Raw genomic sequence first — 24075 nt, 5'->3', positions numbered from 1 at the left:
AAACGATACTATCAAGGAAAGAAATCTCTGACTTAGGCAAGCACAGGGTACAGGTTTGCTGATAATGCTGATCTCCAACAGAAAGCTATCCAGCAGGTATGTGATGTGAAGGCAGAAGAAGCTATCAACTGCAAGCAGTTACCGGACTAGTAGACAAAAACTGAAACAAGAAGATATGGTATACAAATGCTTCTTGATCCATTAAGAAAAATGCACCACAACCGGATGGCGCCCGGACAGTGCAGTAGGGCTCGGGAGCATGTGGACGCTCCGCTCTTTCGAGCCCTAAAATTGGCCCTAGGCCAGCACATAGTGCCAGGCTGTACCGGGCCTCTATGAAATATTTTGGCATAAACAGACATATTCTACGAAACTAAAGTACTACAAGGACTAAGGCAGGTTATAAACCGCCACTTTGAGGCAGTCTGCCGCTGCCGCTTGGTCCGCGCAGGAGCCGTAGCACCCACACCGCGCGGCTCCCGCACGGACCGAAAAAGAAGCTCCAAAATGGAGCTTCTTCTTGCGGCGCCTCTGTGACGTCGCGAGGCGCCAGGGGCGCATTTTCTACTTTGTATAAAGTAGAAACAGAAAAAAGCCAAAGAGAGAATAAAATGAAAAACACTTAACTTATGCTCCAAGGATCAAGTTCCCTACAATTCTTCAGCTGTGACAGCAAAAAAATAATTAAGGGAACTGAATAGGAACTGCACTGGAGCATGTGCCTTTATTCCAACATGGGATCCAAGACAGTCTACCACTTTTAAAAACCACAATACAATTTAAAAGCTTTCTGTATAATAGTTAAACCACAATTTTAAAAGATCATTTACCATTTATACTCGACTATAAGTTGGCCTGATGTATAAAGTCAAGGACAGATTTGGGTGCCAAAATTATGGATTTTGCCATGACATGTGGATAAGGTAATGGTAAAATGTGGAGGCTCCTTCAGTGTGTGTGTGTGTGGCAAGAGGGACTAACTGAGGTTTTTTGCTTCAGCGTCTCAACTTTGGTTTCAGCCTTCACTCCCCAGACTGCGATAGTCAGCGTGGGAAGAAGGATTCTGTTTGTTTAACAGCAATCAGTCACCCAGGACTCTTTCTGCTTGGCTGAAGAGAAAAATAAACTCTTTCCCCACCACATAGGGAAATCTGAAAGAACCGCTATCACATTACCATAATGACCCATAAATAAGTCGACCTGGGATTCTGGGGTCAATTTTTGGGCATACATTTTTAGACACATAGACAAGTATATATGGTAAGTTTGGAAGTTTCCAAATATATGCTCTGCAGACAGTGACTCATATGTGTGAGTTTGAAAGACCACAAAAAAGAACTACCAAAAATACTGTAAGTGTATGTGTTTGAAATTAGGTCTTTATGGATTTTTTTAAACTGACTTTTAAAAAACTAACATAACAACTGATACCATCAATATTTGTATAGCTTCATATAGACTGAAAAATCTGTTCTGTTTCAAATCTGTGCCTTAATAAGTTCTGAACATAATCTGTGCCAATTAGAAAATCTATTTTTCACTTTTGGAAATACTTACAAAGAAGGGTCTTGGACAAGGTCTTTGAGGTTTATCCCACTACGATCTTCTGCAAGGTTCCTGAAGCAACTGTCACTCACTAAAAAAAGGAGGAAAAAGGAAAGAATTATATGAGAAGAAAATATATGAAGGCCCATGTACTCTACCTTTGAATCAGTTCCTATGGGGCAGGAGCATAGGCGGATTTTCCCTTATGTGGGGGTATCCAGAACTGATCCCCCATGTAAGGAGAGGGCCCACTGTACAACACATTCTTTGAAATCTATATAGATTCTATATTGGATCTGAATTAATCATACAGTGGAGCCTCCGCATACGCAGTCTTTTTATAGGCGGCTTTGAGCATAGGCGCTCAAAGCTGCCGGCGCGCGCGGGGTGGAAGGGGCGGCGCGTCCCATTCAATTGAATGGGTGCGCGCACCCGTTGCGCCGCCGCACCACCGTGCACGAGCCCCATTGTTTACAATGGGGTTCGAGCATAGGCGGAAATCGCCATACGCGGCGGGATCCGGAACGGATCCCCCGCGTATGGCGAGGTTCCACTGTACTTTTGTCTTACTCAGGTCAATTGGCTAAAGTGATAAATTGTTGATTTCCATGAGACTAAAGTGTGTCTAGAGCAGTGGTCCCCAAACCTTTTTAGACTTCTGCCCTCTTTCCTTTTGAGCAACAACCCTAGCACACACACCCATGCCTATTTCTTGATATTAGCTCTGTTTGTGCAGCAGCCAGCCGGCCAATGGCATTTTTTCAATCGTACCCTGTTTGCCACTGCCACCTCCTCCTGCCCCCTCAGCCTCTCATGTTAGCATACAGCAACAACAGTGGAACAGGTGTGCTCCTTCCTCTTGCCTGCTTCAGCCTTGTAGCAAAAGGAAGGCTGGCTGGCTGCTCAGTTACTGCTCCCAGGGTGACCAGGTGCAAAGAGAGCAGAGACCAAGGAGCCAGTTGAGCAATGACCACCTTGGCAGCAGTAGCCCAGCAGCTGGCTGAGCATCAACCAAGAGGCTCTTGCTCATACTAGCCTTGCAGCAAAATTGATATAGGCGAGAGGATTCTTGGTAACCTCCTAAGGCAGGGGTAGGCAACCTGCGGCCCGTGGGCCGGATGTGGCCCGGCAAGGCCTTGGGACCGGCCCCAGCCTGGTCTTGCCGCCGAGGCCTTTGGGGGGCAATTGTCTATAGAAGCCTCAGAAACATGCATTTATATTAACATTTTTTAAAAAATCAGCAAATTTTTTCGCGTCCTCCATTTTTTTTTTAAAAAAAAGTGTCTTCCATTTGAAAATGTTGTCCTACATTTGTCCTGGTTTATTTATATATTTAATTTTTTTTAAATTATTTAATTGTTTATTTTTGGCTTCGGCCCCCCAGTTGTCTGAGGGACAGCAACCCGGCCCCCAGCTCAAAAAGGTTGCCTACCCCTGTCCTAAGGTGACCAAATACAAAGAGAAAAGATTATCCCCAGCAAGGAAGGACTTTCAAGCTTTATTTGCCAAGACAGAGAGGGATGCAACTGGTTTCTCACTTTTCTCCCTGGCCCAGAAGGACTCTCAATCTGAGAGAGGTAAGAGAGCCAAAAGACTCTTTCAAAGAATCAACCCAGGATACTCCTCCCACTCCTTCCTCAGTGACATGCTTTCACCCACATAGCTTCATGTTATTCTACCACCTCTTCTCTCCACTTTTCCAACAAAAGAAAGCAGGAACAGCAGTGCAGCTCCCACCTGTCAGCCAAGTCTCTGAAAAAATCCCAAAGTTTAAGCAGGGTCCCAAAACTCCCAAAGTTTAAGCAGGGTCTCATGTGCCCTAATGCCTCATCTCCATGGTTATAAAGGCTGCTGGTTCCTCTTTCTTGTGCACCAATATTTTGACTGCTGCTCCCTTTGTCCTTACTGCCGTCCTGCCATCCCCTTTCCCCTCACTGTCTTCCTGGAGGTATTCCACCTACATCAGGAATCACTGGTCTAAAGCAGTGTTTCTCAACTTTTCTTCCAACTGTGGATCCCTTCTGACCTTGTTTCCCCCCCTCCCAATCCTACCAGTAGAAAGGTAGCTCTTTACATGTTTTGTATGTAAATACAAGATGTTTTATTTATAATTTTTATAATTCATAAAAATACAATTATGTAAAAATTTATACTTTTAAGTATTTCTTGATCAATGTGACCCCTGTGCTTGATGACCAGAAACAAGCTTTTTTATATCTGGTTCTACTGTTGTGAGGGATAACTGAAGGTCACGTCTGACCATTATGTTAAAATGATTCTGCGTTAGGTTGAGTAAATAATTCACATGACTGAAACCTGATTCTACCAAATATGAAGTAGGAAATGTCATGAAAAGCAATTTTGCTTCATCTCAAAGCTGTGGAAACTTTTCAGATATTGTACTCTTTATCCAAAAATTGTGTTTTTCTTGACTGAAAGTTACTTTGGTGGCTATTTCACTCTGTAGCTCTACAAGCGCTTCTTGCAAAGGAACATCAACATCAGCAGCATTCACAGCAAATGGATCAACTACCCAGGCCAGAATATCAATTTCCAGCAGATCACGGAAATGAATTTTCATATCATTATAACCCTGCTTCAAATGATTCACATACAGAATTATTTCATCATTTTTCAACTGATCATTAACTGCTGCCAAACAGGAAAACTGCAAATTCTCAACGTCCAATATGGTGGCATACAGCTTGATTTTTTTCAAGAAATCCTGCAATAATCTCCTTGCCCTATAGTTGTTTGTGTAACAAATTGAGCTTTTTGAAGACACCACAAAGGTAAAATATCACATTTAGTGGAGATCATCTCTTCTTCCATTCCCTTTCCTCTGTAAAATGTCACATCTGATCCCACAAAGCAACAAAACAACAAAGGCAGTTACCTTTGGAAAGCCAATGGACTTCTGAATGCAATAATAAGTGTGTGAAGTCTTCGTTATTGTTCTCAAAAAGCTGTCAAACACAAAGCTGACTTGAAGTGCATTTGATTTAATGTAATTGACAGCTTTTGTTACAATCTGTAGAGACTCATGCAAGCACCCTGCTAGTGTTTTTGAAACTAAGTGTCGTTGGTGAACTACTTAGTGAATACAGAACATTTCTGGCACAACACCTTTCAAATATCCAATAAATCCTCTGTATCTACCTGTCATAGAAGCAGCAGCGCCAGTAGCTCAGGCCAGAATGTTCTCGTGTGGGTTACTGTGTCTTTCTCACTGAAGTACCTCTTTACTTCTTCAAAATTGTTTGACTTTTAGTATCTTTTTAGCTTTTAAGCAAATAGCATTTCTTCTCTAAAATATCTAACATAAGCCATCAGTATTCCTATATTACCTGGTAAACAAAGTCCATCAATTTGCAAAGCAAACTTCTGAACTTTTAACTGTGGGGGCTGTGCAGACTGCCCCTGAAGGGGTGGCCTGCAGCCACCTCCATCTTTGGCAGATCAAGGCTGCAGCAACCGCATGCCACGCCCCCGATCTGGCCTTTCCAAGGCACAAAAAAGAGCTACAAAAAGCAGCTCTTTTTGTGCCCAGGGAAAGGCGCTGTAACACCAGCGCCACGGGTTTACGGTGCTCCTTTGGTGCTGCGTCAGAGGACTGCCATGACACCATGCGCCATGTGATGCAACGCACAATGTCACACCGCCATGGGGTGGAGTCGGGGGGGTGTCGTGTGGATGCCATGCCATGACTCCACCCCAGACCAACCTTAATGGTCAGTCTGCACAGCCCCTGAGAAATTAGTTGATTTTTAACATCTGCCATTTTGTCAATACACCTCAACACTGATGAATTGCTCAAAGGGATGAATTTGATAATTTAATAAGCATGTTGGTTCACGTCAGTTGAAATAACAACAGTCGCTGCTAGCAAAATCAATGATTCCCCTATAGTGTGTGCTTTTCCTTCCTTGGCTCTTTTGATCTTTTCTTGTTTACTTGTATAGAATGCTTTCCAGATGGTTAAGTAACTTTATGCTTTATGTGGCTTTAGGTAACAGCCTTCCTCCTTCCTTTGCATCTCAATGACTATCGTTAACACTGAATTTATCACCTCATCACCGTACTCACAAGGTTTTGACTTTGAATTGACATTCTCACACATAAACAGGTGATATAGATCTGTCTTTGGATCCTCTCCTCCCAACATGCATCTGAGGAAGTAGGCTCAAGTCTATGAAAGCTAATGCTAATAACTTTTTTTCCTTCCGTTAGTTTCAAAGGCATTACAAGATCCCTTTGTATACTGATATTGCATACTAACATGACTATATATTTGAGAATTTTGAATTGTAAAACAACTAGAAATTCTAATCAGAATGTAAAATTCCTGCTATAATTCATTTGGCCAGAGCATTTGGAACAGATGGACTTTCTGAGCACTTTGCAAAGGAAGCCTCTCACACTCCAAACAAGAAATAAAGAGGGCAAGTGTTACCATAGCCAAATATGATGTCACAATCACAGAGTGTAGAACTCTGTCCAAACTGAAAACCTGGTTCTTCAGGTAGTATATTATTGCATCAAATAAAGGCTGAACACTTAACACTACATTAAGTAGCACCATTAAAATAATGAAATGTCCTCTATTACCATTTTTGGAAGATAGTACAGTATATCAAACATATAAGGAATGTGTGCAAGCACTTAAAGATATGCTGGTTATTAAATAATAGGGGCTCCATCCTGCAAAATTAAGGCTTCAGAAGTTCTAATATGGCCAGTTAGATACGACTATGCTTTGACATGCAGAAATAAGCAACACATGGCCCCTCCTTGTCTCTTCAGCGTGAAGATTAGAAACTTCTGAAAATGTGCTAAAAACATGGTTACAGTTTCAGTTTCAGCTGAACATAGACAACCCATTAACATTCCAGTAAAGAACTACTGTGGTGTAGTGGTTTGAAAGTTGGACTAGGATTCTGGGAGACCAGGTTTTAAATAATGTCTTAGGCATGGAACTACAGCAGGTGACCTCAGGCAAGTAACACTGGAAAGCTGTCTCTGAAGGAAACTCTGTGACAGGATCACCATGAGTTGCAGTCAATCTGAACATACATGACAACAACAAAAGTGAAAGACAAATCCTGGAACATGGATAATATTTTGAATTGATGACTCAGTAATACAGCATTATATATATATAAAAACCTATTTCTCCTTCACTTTTCTAGTAGGCATGAGAAATACTCATATCATGGTCTGATTCAAAATGAGACACAATAGATAATGCTAAAGTTTTACAAATTATATTGTTTGTAGGAAATAAAAATTTGCCTCCACCAACAGATCAACAAGCCAGCAAGGTACACAGTCAAAGGGATTTCAGATCATGGATGAGCACAGTAGCTGGACCACAAAATTTGTAGCCATAACAGCATATAGTAGGTACTAATGAGTTTATATGTATTGGGAGATTTTTGCATTCTCTTTCCCTGTCCTTAGATAGATAGGGATTTCCTGCATGCAAACTCCTCTCTCTCTCATTCAAACTGACCATGTGACTTAGGCTACTCCCCCTTTGGGACATTCTCTCTATGATTTTCAACTGAGCTGTTATGTTTCCATCTTCTTGCACTCTCAACTTTCATTTGCATGATGGTGAGATAAATATTTATTTTACCTGACCTATTCACTATATAGATTAGGTTAGTAAACTTTTGTATTTAAATTACAAACAATGTATTTGTTGGATTTTTTGGAGTCAGTCTCAATTCTTAGGAAAGCATAGTTAGACAAGAGCACATTTCTGCTACTTTGCTAATTTTAAAGCCAAACTCTAACAGGCTTGGCTTTGATATTTTGATATTTAAATATTTTTGTTTCCTAGCTGAAGCCTTAGAAACCTTAAATTATGCCACAATATGTCTATCAACACATTTTGTTAATTATATAAATGCTACATGAAAAGAGTAAATGCAAGTGAGTCAAACTTTGAGTGCATAAGATGTGAAAGTAACAGGCAATATAATATCGACAGTTAATCCAATAAAGGAAGCATAGGATCAGAGTAGAAAATGATAATTAAACTATGAACTCATGCCCAATAAAAATAAGAATAACGATCTCCAGTCTTTGGAGTAAGACTTCAAGGGATCGAGGTCAGACTTCAGTAGTCTGTATAGTTCCCAGTATCTCAATTACAACCACTTTCTGTGTGGGCAGCATGTGACTAGTTAGGTATTGCATGGGTTCTCTCTGTGTGTTTTAAAATGAGATGTACTCAATTTGTGCATGATTTGTCTGTTTTCCACAAAACAAAATAAAAATGCAGCAGAATAAATTAAACAACACATCTAGTTTATCAGTCATTTATCTTGTCCTCCACTCTGTGCAACTCTAATATCTGCCAAGAAATCAACCATATTGATACTACTTTTGCAAAATACAACTTCACTAAAAGAGCAGTTGAGACTAACATTGTGCAGAATATGCTAAACTTCTATAAAAACCTCTTTGAAGATCTATCTGCTATCTTATTTAAAATATTGTATATATCTCTTCACATTCCTACCTGATTATGAAAGAAAATGTATGAGGATTCTTTATATTTTTCCAGCACTTTTGAAAGGCAGAAGTTGTATAACTTAGTGACACTCAGTAAAAATAGAAAACCATTTGGGAACTGATCCAGAATTCCTTGTATCTTCTTGTACCTTTCTTCATTGCTTATGTGCAAGTTATATTTTACATAGGAAGGGGCAAAACAAAACAATCTCCCATGTGCCATTAAATCCATTTCAGATTTGAGGGCTGACGTGTCTCCAAGACTGGAGAAGAGATGTAATCTTGTTCGTATTTCTAATTAACTAATTCTAAAGAACAGGATTTAATCCCTGAACAAGAGTATAGATTTGAATATAAAAGTAGACTTATAAAAACTAGTAGAATATTAATTCTTTGCACTGTTTAGTAGACATATTCATTCAAGGAGCATGTCATTCTAAATCAGCTATTTTAAAATACAAACCCCAAAATTCAAAACAGGGACAAAATGTTCAGGAACAAAATCATCATCATCATCGTCATCATCATCATCATCATCAAGCAATTTTTCAACATCTTCCTCACTAAGCTTATAGGTGAGTTCAGGTCTTGAGAGTAAATTAAAATACTGTATCACCCAAAGAGACCAGTACTTCTGAGACCATGAAGGACTTCGTTAATCAGATGCACAAGCACTCCTGACACCACCATCAGTTCAAATGGCATAACCAAGAACTCAAACAACCCAACAGGGCCATTGAAAGTAAAGTAATCATGTGATCTAACAGAAAAAGACTCTATCACACGTAAAAAATTTTTACTAATGGATGATGACAGAAAGAATTGTCAAATATCCGTTAAAAGGTATTATGCCCTTACAACAGAAGTACTTAGCTTATAAATTTGCATATATACAAGTACATATGTATGACTTTATATATTTGTATGGCTTTATATATTTGTATGTCATGCAAAGTTAAAATAAAACAAAAAAATTAAAAAAAAGTAGTTATGAATTTATCCCCCTGTCTTATTCTTACTTGGAAGTAAGCCTGGTCAGTGCCAGGGCAAAGTGAGGAAGGGTAGAAGCTGTTCAGCTGAGCAACTAGGCTTGTTATTCTTCCTGCTCACCTCAGTTCACCATGATGCTGGCCAAGCCAAAGCCTAGCAAAAAGTCAACTTACTAGGCTTTGCCCCTATCAGTCCCAAGGCAATATGAGAGACGGAATAACAAACCTAGTTGCTCAGTGGTGCCAAAAAGCTTCCACCCTTCAAGTTCAAAGGACATGGCACTATATAATTGTCCACTCCCTGGCAAAGGGCAAGGCGGCCCTACAGTCGCACCAGCCACATTATTTTTCCATTTAGCAGGAAAATGCAAGAGCTCCAACACAGCAATTCCTTGAGCCTCCTTCCCACTGCCATCTAGCAGAAGCAAAATCTTCTGCTGTCCCCCAGGCAAGAAAAGAGACAGAGCAGAAAGAAGCCAGAAGGTCCATCAGGCTGTACTCTTGAGCTGTTTCCTAGGTGAGGTGTGTGTACACAGAAAAGGCAGAGTCCACCTGGGAGAGACCTCACCTCTGGTTTTTCAGCCATTTTAAATAACAGTATTGTTTAACCAGAACCCATTTATTTGATCTGTGGTCAAAAGAACTGACCATGCAGATTCTGGGTGCAATTTAGAACGATCAAAAGAGCAAGGAATCAGAAAGCAACGCGCCAAAAGGTGGGGGCCTCTGTAGGGATCCCCTGAGCCCCTTATTTCAAAGGGTTTTAGTCTTAACCACTTTTACAGCAGCATGGAGCCGCGTTCTTGGGAGGTCCCGCGAAACGCGTCTCACGCCCTCCTCTCGCTAGCCGGAAGTCCCTGATGAACTGGGTTTTTTTAAGAGAACTAATAGTAATGTGGTAAATTCAGTATTAGTGTTTTATCAATTGTATTTGTATTATTGTATTATTTTATTGATATAATCCCACCTTGATCCTTGAGAGAGGTGGGAAATATAAATAAACATTATTATTATTATTATTATTATTATTATTATTATTATTATTATTATTTCTCCCCTCTCACTGCTGCTCTTATAAAAACCCTGTGAACTAGGTTAAGCTGAGAGAAACTGAGACAAGTGTTCCAAGGTCACCTAGTAATCTTCAAGGCACAGTGGGGATCTGAACCTATATCCTTGCAGTCCATGTCTAACATTCTAATCATTATACCCTATTAATGACTGTATCCTTAAATAGATTATTTATTTATTTATTTATTTATAATATTTATACCCCGCCCTTCAGCCCTAATGGCTATCAGAGTGGCAGTTCCCTGCCCTCAGGCTTACAATCTAAAAGACGCGACACAAAAGGAGAAGGGAATGGTGGTGGGAAAGAGGATTAGAAATGGTTGTTTAGCAGTAACTGGTTCTTTATCATCTGTGAACTCACAAAATGGGTTATTTGCACAGTACAGCTATCAGAAACTTCTAGAGCTGAGTGACCTTTTGGCAGTAACCTTAGCTCCTTACACACATCTTAGTGTCAACTATTCCCTCAGTTCCATTTTTGCACAGAAGCCTAAACAGAAAGTAAAGTAGGCAGGGCTCAAAGAGGGAAGGTGGGTGAGTTGCATGAGTTCACAGCTCAACACTTGAAGAACAGCAGTTACAGGTAAGCCAATCCTTCTTCTTCTTCATAGTCTCTACGACATTTGGAATTGGACAGTCATGTCAAATCAGATGAATAGACTGCCTTTCTAGTGGCCAAATCTACAGTGGATTTACCAGCTACCACATTTTGCCATATCAATGTGGATGGGTGGGCCCACATTGTTGTCCTACAGACATTGGTAAGAGGGAGTCTTTTCAGAAAGGCTGTTGAAGAATAACAACCAGTTGATAAGACCAGGTGTGCAAATCCCTGCACTCACATCAGTAGGTACTTTTAGGTCTAGAGTATCATACAGTTTTGTCCCTTTCCTAAGGTTTTTCCTTCTATCAGTGTAGAACACCAAGACTCATACAGGGCTTGAAATGTACATACCCAACTGGTATATGGAGCTTTCAAGAAGGCAGGTAATTAATGATTAATTTGGAAACCTGATGCCACATTTGGAACTTTCACATTTCTCTTTCTGAAACACCGTACATACGCCGTATTTTCCAGCGTATAAGACGACCAGGCGTATAAGACGACCCCCAACTTTTATAATAAAAAAAATAGAGTTTAGGATATACCGTATAAGGCTACTCCTGTTTCTGAGAAGCTGGAGGCCTGAGAAGCCGGTGGCCCAGAGAGTGCTCGCGCCGGCTTCTAAGAGGCCTCCAGAGGCCCCTTAGAAGCCGGCGCAGGGCTGAAGGCTTCCCAGGCCTCCGGAGGCCTGAGAAGCTGGTGGCCCCAGAGCACGCGCGCCGGCTTCTAAGAGGCCTCCGGAGGCCCCTTAGAAGCCAGCGTGCCGGCTCCCCAGGCCTCCTGAGGCCTGAGAAGCCGGCAGCCGAGCGTGCGCACCCGGCGTATAAGACAGCCCCTGACTTTTTACCCAATTTTAGAGGGTCAAAAAGTCGTCTTGTACGCCGGAAAATACGGTACTACATTTTGTCTTGGCTACTTTGTATGTATGTCTGATTGAGAAGCAAGAGAAACGGAAACAAATAGTTCATTAACTCAGTCTATTCCTCTGAGCTCTAGTGTTTCTCAATACTTGTCTCCTTAGAAATATAAATATAAATTCATATCCTATATGTAGCCTATCTAACATGACTGATTGCAGTACAAATCCCAGACAACTATATATAGGTGTGTGTGATGTTGTTAAACAGACAGCCAGTAAGCTTCAAGACATGTGCTGTATTAATAGAGAAATAATTTTTTCTCTGCTGGGAATTTTTTTTACTGTGCTTTTTAAAATGAAATGTACAGCTATTATATTGTCTAGTTTCTTAATAAGCTATCACTGAGGAAGGGAAACAGTTACTCTTATCTTATATTTTTGACAGGGTGATTTACACAGAGTGGGAAAAAAAGAGAAACTCCGCCACAAAGAGATGGTCTTTTTAGATTGGATAATGGCCAGTTGGGCCAGAGTCAGGCCATATTTGCTGGATCTGCATCCAATCTGCCCAACCCTGGCCCTGGGCTCTTGGCCTGCATCACCTAAGAGAATGAAGTTAGGAGGAACGTGGGCCTTTTGGGCTGTGCATACAACTCCTTAGAAGAATTACAAGTGGAATCATGTAAGTAAGTAAGTAAGTAGTAAAAGTTTATTTGTATACCGCCTTTCTAAGACCAAGGCGGTTTCCAACATTCCACAATATGTCAATATAAACAGTATAAAATCACAAAAACAGTAAGTATCTATGTAACAAAACATAGCCAAAGTTCCTAATTTGGACATTCCAGTGGCTGCAAGAATTGAAACAGTGGTCATAGATGCAAATAGATATAAAGAACAAGGTATTTTTGGCGCAAGAAAAAAAAAGGAATTTCTGATAGGTTGAAATACAGGTTTCATAATCAACTACTCAAAAATAAAGTGATAGTCAGCATATTGTTGTGGTTTGATTTGCTTGGGGAAGGGTCTTACAGCAAGGTCAAGGAGATGCTGGACTCTGAAATCCTCTGCAGGACGAAGACTAGAGTTCAAATCCCCACTTGGCCATGGAAACCCACTGCTTAACCAAGAGATGTTCTTGCAGATCCAGAGGAAAGCAAAGGCAAAATTCCTCTGAACAAAATCTTGCCAAGAATACCCCATGATTAAGGTTAACATAAGTTGGAAACAAAAGGACACAGTAATAACAAAGATAAAAAAAGCAGCAGTAGCATAAGATATCCTTGCCACATCCACATTTTCTTCCCTGCATATCAGAAAGAAATTTGTTTCTGAGGCCATTTGCTTTGTGCTATATTCACAGCTATGAAATGTGGTTCAATGTGCTTAAAGAGCTTCAGGCATTTGTCCTCCTTGAGTCTTACAAAGCTCTCTCTTTTAAAAAAAATGTTTATTAAGCTTAAAACAGACAAGACCCAAACACATAATTTATCTACAGTTCTAAAAAAAGAACATACATCTATAATCACCAATCCATAAAACACTACAAAAATAAACAAACAAAAACACCCTACACAAATAAACTCTCCCAATTTATCTTCCTATCAACTATTCTAAAAGTTGGTTTTAAGTGTCCCTTTTAATTACATTTCATTATCCCATCTCTTGCAATGGATTCTATTTCCTTATTTGTTCTATTCATAGCTTTCTGTTATGTACCAAAGTTTTATTTTTCTTGTATAGGTTCATTTATATCTTAATATTGATATATATCTGTACTTTTTCACTTTTAACAGTTAAACTCTGTATTTGTTCTTATCCTTAATATAAATTTCAGTCCATTGTGTGTGTGTGTGTGTGTGTGTGTATTCTTGTCTCTTAATCTTCCTCAACATTTACAACAAATGTTCCACCTCATTTCTCTTTCCAAAATGTGAAAGAAAAACAAACAGTTCCAAAACTCTTTTTGGGTTTTAATAGATTTGAAGAAATTGATGAGGGTGTACTCTACAAGTCACAAGCAGCCTTCAGAAGTGATGGCAGCATCCAAATGGAAACTGCTTAAGTAGCATATAATAGGATTCTTTTAAAAACTGGGTTGAACATTGGAGACTCAGATTGTTCCTCCTCTAGCTCAAGGGCCCTTGCCAGTCTGAGGACTTGTCCAGAAAAGAACATCACATACTGTAATATGTAGAACAAGAATTCTGATCCCCCACATTCTCATGTGGGGATAAAGAAGGCTTAAGAGACACTGAGGAGGAGGAGTAATCAGTTTCATCATATAAATTCTTACTCAGTAGACTGTCTTTTTACATTTTTCTTGGAGCCAGAATTTTTGGTGGGAACAGACAGTAGATCAAATGTGAATGGCTAGGTTGAGATATCCTGAGCCAACAGAAGAGGAAGATCTTGTTAGTATGTTGCTAAGAAGGAGGTCTGGCTTTCAACTCAGCTGTCAAAATGCTTTTGTTTTATTTATAATATTTAAATAATAAATATATTTATATTATTAGTTAAATATAAATTATGGGATGGCTTACAAATCATTAATTTGACAGTTCCCTGCCCTCAGGCTTATAAATGAAATAATTTAGGATGTACAAGCAAAATGAATAGCAGTTGGGGAGTGGATTAAGTCTTTTCTTTCACAGAGGCAAGAACAATGGCAACTGGAACAAGGAAGGTGGGTTTCTTGCCAATGATGGAACTGTGCTTGGCTGCTCTTCTTCTCTCAGATGCCAGTGCAATAGCAGTTGGAATGGAGGAAGGGCCTCTCAGTGGTTAAAACTGGTAGGTACCTGCATGACAATTTATAATTGGATCTGAGAAATTGAAAACAATATACAGTTGGCCCTTCCCTTACATGGGGGATCCGTTCCGGACCCCGCCGCATAAGGGAAAAAACACGTAAACTCAAGCCCCATTAGAAATAATGGGGCTTGTTCCAGCGGTGTGCACCCGGCGAGTGCCCCATTGCTTCTTCCAAAGCATGGGAGAAGTCTTTCGGGCACGGCTTCCAGCATATGCTGGAAGCTGCGTATGGCGCACTCGAGTATGATGCAGGTAGACTGTATAGCAATAGCAGCTTCATTTATATACCACTTCATACAACTCTAAGCAGTTTACAACTAAATTAATTGCCTCCATCAAGCAGAGTACTCATTTTAGTGACCTTGGAAGGATGCAAGCCTGAGTCGAGCTTGAGCCTCCTTAGCTGGGACTGAACTTGCAACCTTGTGGCTTGTGAGTGAGTGGCTGCAGTACAGGCATATTTAACCACTGTACCACCAGGCCATGTAATGGGAAGTTACAGATGGTTAGAACCTAGAGAAGTTGAAGAAGCTTAGGTACAGCTAACCATAGTAGGTATGGTACAATGTTGGTATGACAAGAAGAAATGCAACATTATGTTGTCGGTAAATACCATCATGTTCATGCATGATCCAGTAGTATTCATTACTGTCATACTGAGGAGAGTAACTATCCCAATATACCAAAGGAGATTGGGATAAATGGGAATACTAATGTATACATAATTATTCTCTTGGGGGTGAAGTATATGTCTTTAAAAATTAATGGTCTGTGTGATGCAATATCTATATGGTGTTGGATGACTAAAATGCAGACACAGATAGTGCTGGAATCTAGAACACTTCTTAGATGGAGCTCAAGATTAGTCTAGTATTTTAAATCAAGGAAATTTGATGCAGAGGGAAGTTTTAGGATTGGGATGAGGAAAGATATTTCTCAGTGTAGCAGTACCCCATGAAGTGAGGGAGGGATCCTTTTATTTTTTTTAACAATATAAAACAAAATTACAAAATATAAAGGAAGTCTTGGTCTGTCGATATTACTGCACAGAAATATTTCTCCCTTAGAGCTGTAAAAAGATGCCTTTTTGTAGCAAATTCAGTAGCCTTATTTAAACTTATTTACTATAAGGCCTTCAAGTGAGATGTAACTAGCTTGAAGGGTGAAGGACTGACAGTGAAAAAAAGAATATACATGGTTTTTCTTACATAAACACAGAAAGCACCATTTGAGTCTGCTATCTTTCCTCTAAAAGCAGTCTACCATTTGAATGACCCATTCAGTGTCATAAGCCCCTGAGGGGGATACTTCAGAGGCACAATAAGTCTATTAGAAAGGGGAAAAAATGAGGCAAAATATTTGAAATGTTGTAAGTTCAAAGATCATTCAAAACAGACACTGGAGGAGATCATTCTTAACAAAGCAGCTGCTGCAGCAGACAAAAAGAAAGTGAGAGAACAGGTGATGCCTAGGTGTACATGTCTGTGTGTGTATGAGTGAGTCGAGGTTCCCATCAAAAAGACTGCTCCACTTTAGAAGGTTCCATAAGTTCCACTGCAGAGAGGCAAGTGGCCCATCTCAGTGAGTCACAGAGACCACAAAGAACACATATTACTACAACACAAATGTTAGGAGACAAACATTTCAAACCCCTAGATCTCAGCACACAATATTTATTTATTCATAGGATGCAACATTTGTAGCACAACTTGCATCACTTCACTGCACTGGTACAATGGTTTGGAATCTCCTTTAAACTGTATAAATAAAAGCAAGGGATAATGCACATACAAATTAGGGTACATCTTACCAGAGTGATGTGATGTGAAACATTGTGGGCTCAAGTCAAAGCTCTTGGTGTGTAAGGGTTACCTGGATTTCTGGTATATGCAAGATGTTTGTATGTTCACACAAAACTAAAACTTATTCAGTACATTTGTCAAATGAATCTATTGCCCTTTTACCAAAAAAAAAAAAAAATAATAAAAAATAAAAAATAAAAAAAAGGAGGGGACATGATGGAAGTTGAAGGATTTATCAATGTGTCTTGGGGCCTGAGTACACAAAGGGGAAAGGCTGGCTTACCTCCAGGATTTCCCGTTTCATAGGGAGAACCTGATGACCACACCACCAACTCCCCCAATGGGCTGAACACCTATGGGCAGTCTACACTGTTCCACTTAGTCTGCAAGGACGGACTTGCCAATACAGGGCATTCGTGGGTACAAGCTATGCTATTATTTTTGTTCTGTTTTGCCATGAATACAAGCACACAGATGCACCACTAGTGGGCACCAATTGCCACTCTCACCCTGCTTACTGCTTGCTAACCCTTTCAACACCACACAACCAGCTATGCAACCAGACACTCCATACAAGAGATTAACAATCTGTATGGTGCCACTGTATGGTCACACATTGGCACAGCATGATCACGGAAGCCCCTCATACATGTCCCCTTCCCTCTTTTCCCATAGTCTCCTGTTTAACTGATTAGTTTGTTAATGTTATGAATAAATCTACTGTATTATTGGTGACCCCCCTCCCCAGTTGGTCATCATTTGGGTGTGCAATGGGTTGATGGTTCAATGGCCAGCAATTGTGGCAGTAGTTCCCCAGCCCCTTGCTCTGCACAGGCATGCCTCAGTATTGGTATGCAGCCCGTATGCTGGTCCAATAGTTTTTACTTTTCAGCTTGAAGCAGGGCAAACAAGGGATTATTTTGCTCCCGTGTTTAGCCTTGGAACATGGCATCATCTCGGATTATGCCCATATTGGCCATGCACGTCTTTTAAACAGGCAGGTTTCAAAATGGAATGAAAGTGCATCTTACTGTTCATCCGGACAGCCCCTTGGATGTTTAGCAAAATCAAAAGGTAGAAAAGGAGTCAGAACATTTACAAAGAACATAGATTAATGGCTTCAAAACTGTGACAAGATAAATATCTGTATTATAGTAGTACTTTCCCTGCCACAAAGTATTTATACATTATTATTTGCAAGGAGCACACAAGATATGTTAACCTAGGAAGAAAATGCAAATTTCTTTCTATTGTGAAAGAAATGTCTCAGGATTTGCTGTCAATAAATATTCCCTTCCTATATCCAATCTGCTATCCCAAGACCATGCTAAGCCTATTAGAATGAGCACATTTGAAATTTTTAATTAGTGTGGAGAATCAATGTCTTTCATTTCAAGACTGTGAATATGTTCTCATCATCCCATTTTAAGCATGATGATCCTTCAAGCTCCACAGGAATACAAATTCAATTTTAAAAATTCAATCAAAATTTTTCTTACTAATTGTAAACCTGCATTATGTACTTCACTGAGATTGAGCATATTTCATTCCTGAGTACTTAGATGTAAAGGAATTGCAAGTTTAACATTATGCTTTTTATCCTCTTACACGTCTGTATTTTTTTCATTGTAATTCCTGTTAAGTCATTGGGAAATCTGTAATATTCATTACATCATAAATTAGTAAAATGAAACCTAGGAATACACACAACCTCAAATACAGTTTTTATGGCTTTTTGACACCTAGACTGAACTCTTTCTGACCCTCCCCCTCTGATATTTAACACTTAAAACAACAACAGCAAATCAATAATGAACTTTCAGCCATTTGGGGAAGAGTGTTTTATTTTATCTCATTTTGGTAGAGGCCCTGGAGTGACCTAGAACCAGAAAATTGGTCCCATGACTCACCACAATTGTCCTATATTTCATTGAATCACACAAGTTAGATTTTTGAGTCGATATTAAGATATAGCTCACTTGTGAAAGTCTTCCTGTCTCATTTTTCTTTCTCTAAGATGTTGAAATTTCAAATCACCTGATGTGTTTTAGAAAATAACACCAATGCATTAGTGAAGCATCGTTCTCACCTGTATCCTCCATGCTCCACCTATGTTCAGAATATAAAGCATTATATGTGTAGCTCATTTCAATATTCATGTGACAACCCTCTTTATTATTTGTAGGTGTACATGTGTACAATCACACCTAAACATTTTCTTGTGAATGGCTAAAAACTGATGAGAGACAGACAGACAATAAAGTTTTAAAATTGAAAATGCATTTTAAATTTTTTATTAAATATCATAAATACTACATTTCTCTCTTGCCTCTGATTTAAAAACAAGAGTTAAAATGAAATCTGATTATCAACATGCTTGCTAAACCTACTTTCATTCTTATAAAGATGGATGTATGACTCTTAGCTTGTTGAACAGAGGGGTGTTCCTAGTAGAAATACAAATCTTTGCTTATTTTGGAGGCATTTTTTAAAATAATAATATTTTTTTAAAAACACCCAAAAGCTTTTTTCCCTGCTGGGCAAGGTTATTACAACTTTTCTATATTTTTTAGCATTTTGGAATTTTAAGATTGAAGGGTCTTTACAAACAAACAAACAAACAAAAACAAAACCCTGCACATTTTCATTCAGAAAACAGTACATGTTGTACAAACCCTGAAGGGGATTCTAAATAAAACCATATTTCTGCACAAATAGAGTAGTTCTAAAATGTGAAAAATTTCACAGCCAATTGGCCATTACTTTGATTAAGTACCTCAATTTGTTGAGGCACCTTTCTTGAAGAGAATGAGAAAATGTTCAAGTATTCTTTACAGACTTATTTCCTAGAAACAAGCAAATCAAATACCTGTATAGATAGAAAATATGCGTGAGCAAAGATGTATTAACTCTTAGTTTTGGAAACTTTCTGTAATAAACATTCTGTACATACTGGCTACAATTATGCAATGAAGAGGACTGATATGCTAAAATAAAAATATAGAGAGTAAGAAATATTCTAATTTGCACCCATGCTTTTAATTGTAATTTTTATTTCTATATTTATTTTTCCTCGCTGTGAGGAGTGAGAATTTACAACTATAAAACAGAAATCATAGGAATAAAAGGAATTATCATCTTCAAGTATATGGAAGACATTAAACAGGCCACAGCACTGTGGATGAGAAGGATTTCACAGTTAAAGTTTAGAGGAAATGAAAAATGTCAGTTGTTTTTTGTCAGCTGGTAATTCAAATTCTTAAGGAGAGAAGCTTAAGAATAAAAGAAAAGAAAGAACTCATGAGGTCCTGAACTCTTTCCAAGAGTCAACTCAGCAGCTAAACTGAATTGGCATCTCTTTGTAATCTTTCTTACAATCACAGGGAGATCCTTTAAGGTTCAGACACCATTCTAGTTGATATAATATATGAAGGGTGCAATTTTTGATCCATCTCCTTATTCCTCCTCTCTGTAGAAGCAGAGTAATTTTTGTTTGAGTCTTCTCTTTTCTTAAAGAAGGTCTCATATCTGATGGGGGTAAGGCTGAGCATTACTTCTACAGACATTTCTATAAAAATTATCATGTTGGAGGAAGGAGAACTGTTTTTGAGGCATAGTAAGTAAGTCAGTGCACTCCTCAGAAGATCAGGCATTAATATTACAACATCTAGTGGGAAAATATTCTTCCCATTCTGGGAGGACACTTTAAACAGCTTCCATAGATTTTAGGTCTGCATTTGATCTGAGACTATGAAACAGACTATAGCAAAACTTGACGCTACAAATATTGACAAGCACATTATGGCACAACAAATCTACAAGTCAGAGGAAATCACAAAGGGCATTTTACTATAACAATGCACTTGGCCCACCACATTCACTGATTTCTCTTTTGCAGATTTGACTAATATGTTCTCTCTAGGAACCTCTAGGTCCTTCAGTGAGATTCCATGGTAAACTTTTGGCAGAAGTTGACCTCAGAGTTGTGCTGGAGGAACTAGAGATTCCTAGAAAAAAACATTTTTCTGAGTGTTTTCTGAGAGTGGGTCCTGATTAAACATGCTAGAGCCTCTCTGAGTGCCACAATCATTGTGTTTGCAAAACAGACATATAGAAAATTCCCATAGGTCTTTTACACACTGGTTCACAGGGAGGGACTCCAGACTACTCAACTGACCACTATGAACAACTGGCCTGGTATCTCCCAAATAAAATTGCTTGTACCTACTCTGATGTAGACTCTATGATTAATACAGATTCAGTTGATGTAACTTTGGCCTCTGTTTGTCCAGTGATGACCTTGTTTATTTATTTAGAATATTTATATCTTGTCCTTCAACCAAAGGCAACCTGAAGAGCTTATAAATGAGTAATTTGACAGTTCCTTGTTTACAACAAGACAGTTAATGTTTACAACCTAAATAAGACCAGACAAGAAAAAGAGATTCAGATCAGGACATGCAGGTCACTCTCCTTCCGAGATCAAAACAAATTGCTGTTGGAATCAGGAGGGAAGGGCTCTTACCAGTCAATGAGACAAAAGCATAATGGAGCTGTATCTGGTCATTCTTTATCTCAGAGGCCAGGGCAATGACAGAATATAGAGGGAGGGGCTCTTATCAGATGACTAATAATAATAATAATAATAATAATAATAATATAAATTGTTTATTTATAAACCACTTTTCCCAGGATCAAAGCGGTGTACAGTATAGAGGTAAATACAATACAAAACAAATGACATATTAAAAATACACATCAATACCCATTAATTCCACAAAATTGGCTAAAAACATTCCACATTATTAAAATCGCAATTATAAATACCTACATCATTAAACAGTAAGGGGAGGGAAACTTTATTACAAGGAATTGGGAGGGTAGGCTTAATAATAATAATAATAATAATCTTTATTTCTACCCCGCCTTTCCACAATGTGATCAAGGCGGCTTACAGATAAGAAGACAATAAAATACATGTTAAAATATTACATATAAAAATTAAAACATCATCAGAGGAGTAGGGACGGGAAGCAAACAATCAAAATATCAGGGCAAAGATAAGACAACAACTTTAAGGTAGTTGGGGCAAAAAAATAACAGAATTACTGAGGTGGGAATGCCAGCCGAAATAAGTGTGTTTTAAAATCTTTTTTAAAAGAAAGTAATGATGCAGAGGAACGAAGCTGTACAGGGAGCTTGTTCCACAAAGTGGAGGCAAAGATAGTAAAGGCCCTCTGTGAGGTCGTTACAAAACGAGACTTAGGGACCTCCAACAGGTTGGCCCCAGATGTTCTGAGTGTGCGGGGCGGACTATATGGGGAGAGGCGGTCCTCCAAGTACCCTGGACCCAAGCCATTTAGGGCTTTATAGGTCAACACCAACACCTTGTATTGAGCACGGAAGCGAATAGGCAGCCAGTGGAGATCTTTTAAAATAGGTGTTATATGGTCTGCCCTGGATCTACCAGCGACCAATCTGGCTGCCATGTTTTGAACCAGTTGTAGCTTCCGAGTGTGGTACAAGGGTTGCCCCATGTAGAGCGCATTGCAGAAATCCAATCGAGAGGTTACCAAAGCATGTGCAACAGTTTCAAGGTCCCCCCGGCCCAGGTAGGGACGCAGCTGGCGTATCAGTCGAAGCTGATAACAAGCACTCCTGACCGTCGCATCCACCTGAGAAGTCAGCTGGAGCGACGAATCAAGGAGAACTCCCAGACTGCGCACCGAGTCCTTCAAGGGGAGCGTGACCCCATTCAGGACCGGATGACAAATCTCACCACCTGGAGCAGGGGAACCTATCACCAGTACTTCCGTTTTCCCTGGATTCACACTGAGTTTGTTTTCCCTCATCCAGCCCATTACCGACGCCAGACAGGCATCTAGAGGAGAGATACCAGCCTTAGTTACTGCATCAGTCGGAGACACAGAGAAGACTATTTGGGTGTCATCAGCGTACTGATAACACCGCGCCCCGTGTCTCTGGATGATCTCACCCAGCGGTTTCATGTAGATGTTAAATAGCATAGGAGACAAAATCGCTCCTTGAGGGACACCAGATGTAAGGGCCCTCTTGTCGGAGCGACAGTCTCCCAGCTCCACCATCTGGAATCTACCTGAGAGGTAGGACCGGAACCACTGCAAAGCAGTGCCCCCGATACCCAACTCCCCCAGGCGTTCCAGAAGGATACCATGGTCAATGGTATCGAAAGCCGCTGAGATGTCCAGGAGCACCAACAGGGACACGCTTCCCCTGTCCATGCTCAGACGGAGGTCATCAACTAAGGCGACCATGGCAGTCTCAACTCCATAGCCCGCCCGGAAGCCGGTTTGAAATGGGTCTAGAAAATTGGTGTCGTCCAGGATCGATTGAAGCGGGAAAGCGACTGCTCTCTCGATCACCTTCCCCAGAAAAGGTAGCAGCGAGATGGGCCGATAGTTATTATGAATCAGGGAGTCTAGGGAGGGCTTTTTGAGCAGGGGTTTAACCACTGCTACTTTCAATTTCGATGGAAACTGGCCCTCACCTAGAGATGTGTTAACAATGCGGTGTAACAAAGTAGACACCGCATTTCCCCCCTGGGCTGCCAACCATGAGGGGCAGGGATCAAGAGAGCACGTCGTCCTCCTAACGCTTCGAAGAATCCTGTCCACTTCGTCAGTACTAACAAACTCAAAGTGATCCAGTACAACAGGGGCCACGGACGCTTCGGAGACCTCTCCTACAGGATCTGCATGAATGCTGGCGTCAAGATCAGCCCTTATCCGAGAGATTTTATCCGCAAAGAAGTTGTTAAAATCGTCACAGCAGGCTTTAGATGGTTCCAATAGGGCTCAGGGAGGGAGGGAGCTGAGTTAGCTCCCTCACAACCCTGAACAGCTCTGCTGGACGCGACTCTGCGGACGCAATACATGCAGCATAGAACGAGTTCTTTGCTGCACTTATTGCCACTCCATAAGCTTTCAAATGAGAGCGAAGGAGTGTCCTGTCAGATAAGCGCTGATGTCTTCGCCAGTAGCGCTCTAGTTGTTGCGCAGCCCGCTTCCTTTCCCTGAGATCTTCCGTATACCAGGGTTGTTTGTTGGAAGCAGGCCGGAAAGGACACTTGGGAGCGATACTGTATATAGCCCTGGAGAGATTAGTATCCCAGATGTTGGTTAGGGCATCAACAGAATTGCCGTCAGTACCAGTCGTATACCCCTCTAGGGCTTCTTGGAACCTTTTGGGTTCCATCAGCCTTCGAGGGTGGACCATCCTAATAGGTCCGCCACCCCCGGGGGGACTTAAGGTAGAAGCCTTGATTCGAGCCTCAACCAGGAAATGATCCGTCCATGACAGGGGAGAGATTTTAGAGATCTCTACCCACGGAGCCTCCATGTCCGAACTAAAGACCACATCAAGAGTATTACCAGCGCAATGCGTTGGCCCTGAGACTAATTGAGACAGGCCCATGGCTGTCATGGTAGTCATGAACTCCCGAGCTGCACCTGTTGGAACATCACTGGCCTCGAAAGGGATGTTGAGGTCCCCCAAGACAAGAAGCCTAGGGGACTCCAACACCAGTTCCGAGACCAGCTGTGTCAGCTCGGCCAGGGAGTCTGTTAGCACACGGGGTGGCCGGTAGACCAACAGAATCCCCAGACTGTCTCTGGCCTTCAGGGACAGGTAAATACATTCGATGTGATCCGTTTTCCGGACTGGGATCCTGGTTAAGGAGAGGGTGTTTTTATGGACCAAGGCAACACCGCCCCCCCGCCCACCTAACGTGATCTGGTCCTTAACTGAGAACCCGGCTGGGAGGGCCTGGGCCCACACTGCCTCACTCTCAGGCCCAAGCCAGGTCTCAGTAATGCACGCCAGGTCACAGTT

At 40.5% G+C, this 24075-nt stretch overlaps 1 protein-coding gene across 24 annotated transcripts in view; it reads right to left on the bottom strand.

Annotated features, from left to right (window-relative positions):
- The window catches only part of GPHN (gephyrin), a 671572-nt gene that overhangs the window by 554847 nt on the left and 92650 nt on the right, over positions 1 to 24075 (bottom strand). For all 24 annotated transcript variants that reach the window (XM_042462503.1, XM_042462537.1, XM_042462555.1 and 21 more), the window contains exon 2: positions 1558 to 1636. In XM_042462503.1, the coding sequence (XP_042318437.1) occupies positions 1558 to 1636 (79 nt within the window). The remainder of the gene's footprint in view (positions 1 to 1557; positions 1637 to 24075) is intronic.

The sequence above is a fragment of the Sceloporus undulatus genome, chromosome 1 (genome assembly GCF_019175285.1).
Source record: "Sceloporus undulatus isolate JIND9_A2432 ecotype Alabama chromosome 1, SceUnd_v1.1, whole genome shotgun sequence".
Classification (NCBI taxonomy): domain Eukaryota; kingdom Metazoa; phylum Chordata; class Lepidosauria; order Squamata; family Phrynosomatidae; genus Sceloporus; species Sceloporus undulatus.
Note: the sequence above shows the minus strand (reverse complement) of the source record. Positions and strands in the feature narration are given on the sequence as shown.